Source organism: Echinops telfairi, unplaced genomic scaffold, assembly GCF_000313985.2.
Source record: "Echinops telfairi isolate 266 unplaced genomic scaffold, ASM31398v2 ScPeMD7_21;HRSCAF=78, whole genome shotgun sequence".
Taxonomy (NCBI): domain Eukaryota; kingdom Metazoa; phylum Chordata; class Mammalia; order Afrosoricida; family Tenrecidae; genus Echinops; species Echinops telfairi.
In genome coordinates this window covers 16,633,891-16,635,982 of record NW_022103918.1, presented here as the reverse complement: position 1 = coordinate 16,635,982, position 2,092 = coordinate 16,633,891, and the positions used below count along the sequence as shown (strand labels likewise).

At 43.8% G+C, this 2,092-nt stretch overlaps 1 protein-coding gene across 1 annotated transcript in view; it reads left to right on the top strand.

Moving 5' to 3' along the window:
* The window catches only part of TMTC1 (transmembrane O-mannosyltransferase targeting cadherins 1), a gene marked incomplete at its 5' end in the record, with an annotated part of 332,295 nt that overhangs the window by 319,339 nt on the left and 10,864 nt on the right, over positions 1–2,092 (top strand). Inside the window, 2 exons of the mRNA XM_045288470.1 lie at positions 448–550; positions 1,831–1,966. Of these exons, the coding sequence (XP_045144405.1) occupies positions 448–550; positions 1,831–1,966 (239 nt within the window). The remainder of the gene's footprint in view (positions 1–447; positions 551–1,830; positions 1,967–2,092) is intronic.

The following is a 2,092-nucleotide window of genomic DNA, read 5'->3' as shown; positions in this document are numbered from 1 at the left end:
GCCTGGCTCAAGTAGAAATGGTGAATGGGCAGGGTAGTTCTTGGGGAAGGAGCTTGGGGACACTTCCCTTAGTGCTCGGTGTGAAACTGCCTTGAACAGGTGGCTGCAGAACAGACGCTGAATGCTAATTTGTTTTGGACTTGTTTTTTCATAAAAGCCAAAATGCTCAGATTTTTTTTTTGTTTTAGTTAGCAAAAATCAGGTACTAGCACAAGTCTTTTGGAAGAGCAAAGTGATTTGTTTCCATTAAAGAACTTTTGAAACGTGGTGAGCACCTGTCCATAGTTAAATCAGCCTTCAATTCAGTGCAAGCAATGTATGCAGTTACAGCTATTGCCTGCTGCATCACAGGCACGGTGTGTTCCTTCTCCTTTCCCCACTGCCATTCTTTATTTTAATGGGTATGTTTTTAGTGTAATATCGCTCTTTCTTTGTTCTCTTCTACAGGAAAGATATAAGGAAGCTGAGGAAATTTACCAGGCTGGCATAGAGAACTGCCCAGACAGCTCTGATTTACACAACAATTATGGAGTTTTCTTGGTTGATACTGGTGAGGACAATTCCAGGGAACCTGGTTCTGTGGAGATTAGAAGTACTTCCTGTCAAGCAAAGTGGCAATGGCCCAAAGAACGCCTCGGAAATAAAATTCACTGGGCTCGACGGGAAGTCCACCCTGCCAGCAGTCATCAGTCATATTGTCCCTCGGGGCTGCGAGCTCTCTACATCTTCCTGCTCAGTTCAGTAAAATCCTCCCGGTCTGGTCACCCGCTCGCTACGCAAGACTCCTCGGGCGGCAGGAAGAAGCCCTGATGATTCCATAAGCAGCAGTCGCATTGTGTATCATGTACCCAAGCGTAAGAGCTCGGATGATGGCATGTTTCTCAACAGCCACACAGAACGTGCATCCAAATCTAGCCCTGGCGCATGGTAGATGCCTTTCCACGCTTGAGGAAAAAGCCTCTAGGGTGTTTTCCCTGCTCCCTCCTTGAGGTGCATTATGGAAACTCTATTATGATCACCGATAGAGTGCTCCTGTCTAGCAGGTGCTGGAGAAGACCCCCTCACTCCATCTTATTCAATGCAAGGCTTTCCTGGGCAGGGAGTCCGTTTCCTGTGTGATTTGTGGAGAGGCCAAGATACTATTGGCGTGTAATGAATACTGATCAATAACGATATAATCTATTTGGATTTAATAAAATGTGCGACATTGTTCTTTGTTTTTGTTGCTGATTATAAGACTTAGCTAATCATCAGCTGCCCTGCAGTAAAATTCAGTTTTAATTATTTTTTTCAATATGCAGTGCCTGAAAGGTTTTTCTTTTTCTTTTTAATTTTCAAAGGGCTTTGAAGCTTGCCTGTTTTCTAGAATATCAATTTTTACTCTGATATGCCTAGGAACTGTACTTTGTGTTTGCACATCAAATTGTTGTGTGGTGCCACCTGCTGGTCGATTAGCCAGATAATACTAAGTTACCGTAACGCTGCAAAGATCAGAAGAGACCTTCATGATCTAACCCTATTCATTCTGCTACAACAGAAAACAACCTCCTTTCCACTGGCACGTTTTCTCTTTGTATTTTGGTTTTCATGATTATGAACGTCTCCTAGTTCCCAATGACCTATATATAGATTCAGTTTCTCTGGATACCTTCTGGTCTAATGAAATGGTTATAAGTTAGTGGCAACATAAGATCCCAAAGTGTACACTAATTTGCAAACCGAATAGTTGATGATATGACTCTGTAATGATGAGGAAAGTGGTAAATCAGAAGAGAAAAAGCCCCAATTATTAAAGCCTGTTCTCCTCTTACCAACCCTTCCCTGCTGCAGGCTCCCCAGAGAAGGCTGTGGCTCATTACCAACAGGCCATCCAACTCAGCCCAAGCCATCACGTGGCCATGGTGAACCTGGGAAGACTCTATAGGTCACTGGGAGAGAACAATGTGGCTGAAGAGTGGTACATACGGTAAGATCATTTGGGGGGGTGGGGGGGATTTCACTTTGTTGGCTGGTCAGAAGCCAATGCAATTACCCATCCAGGTTTTCATTCATCAGAGCAGATACGCGCTTAGTATTCTAGCAAATTTTGCCA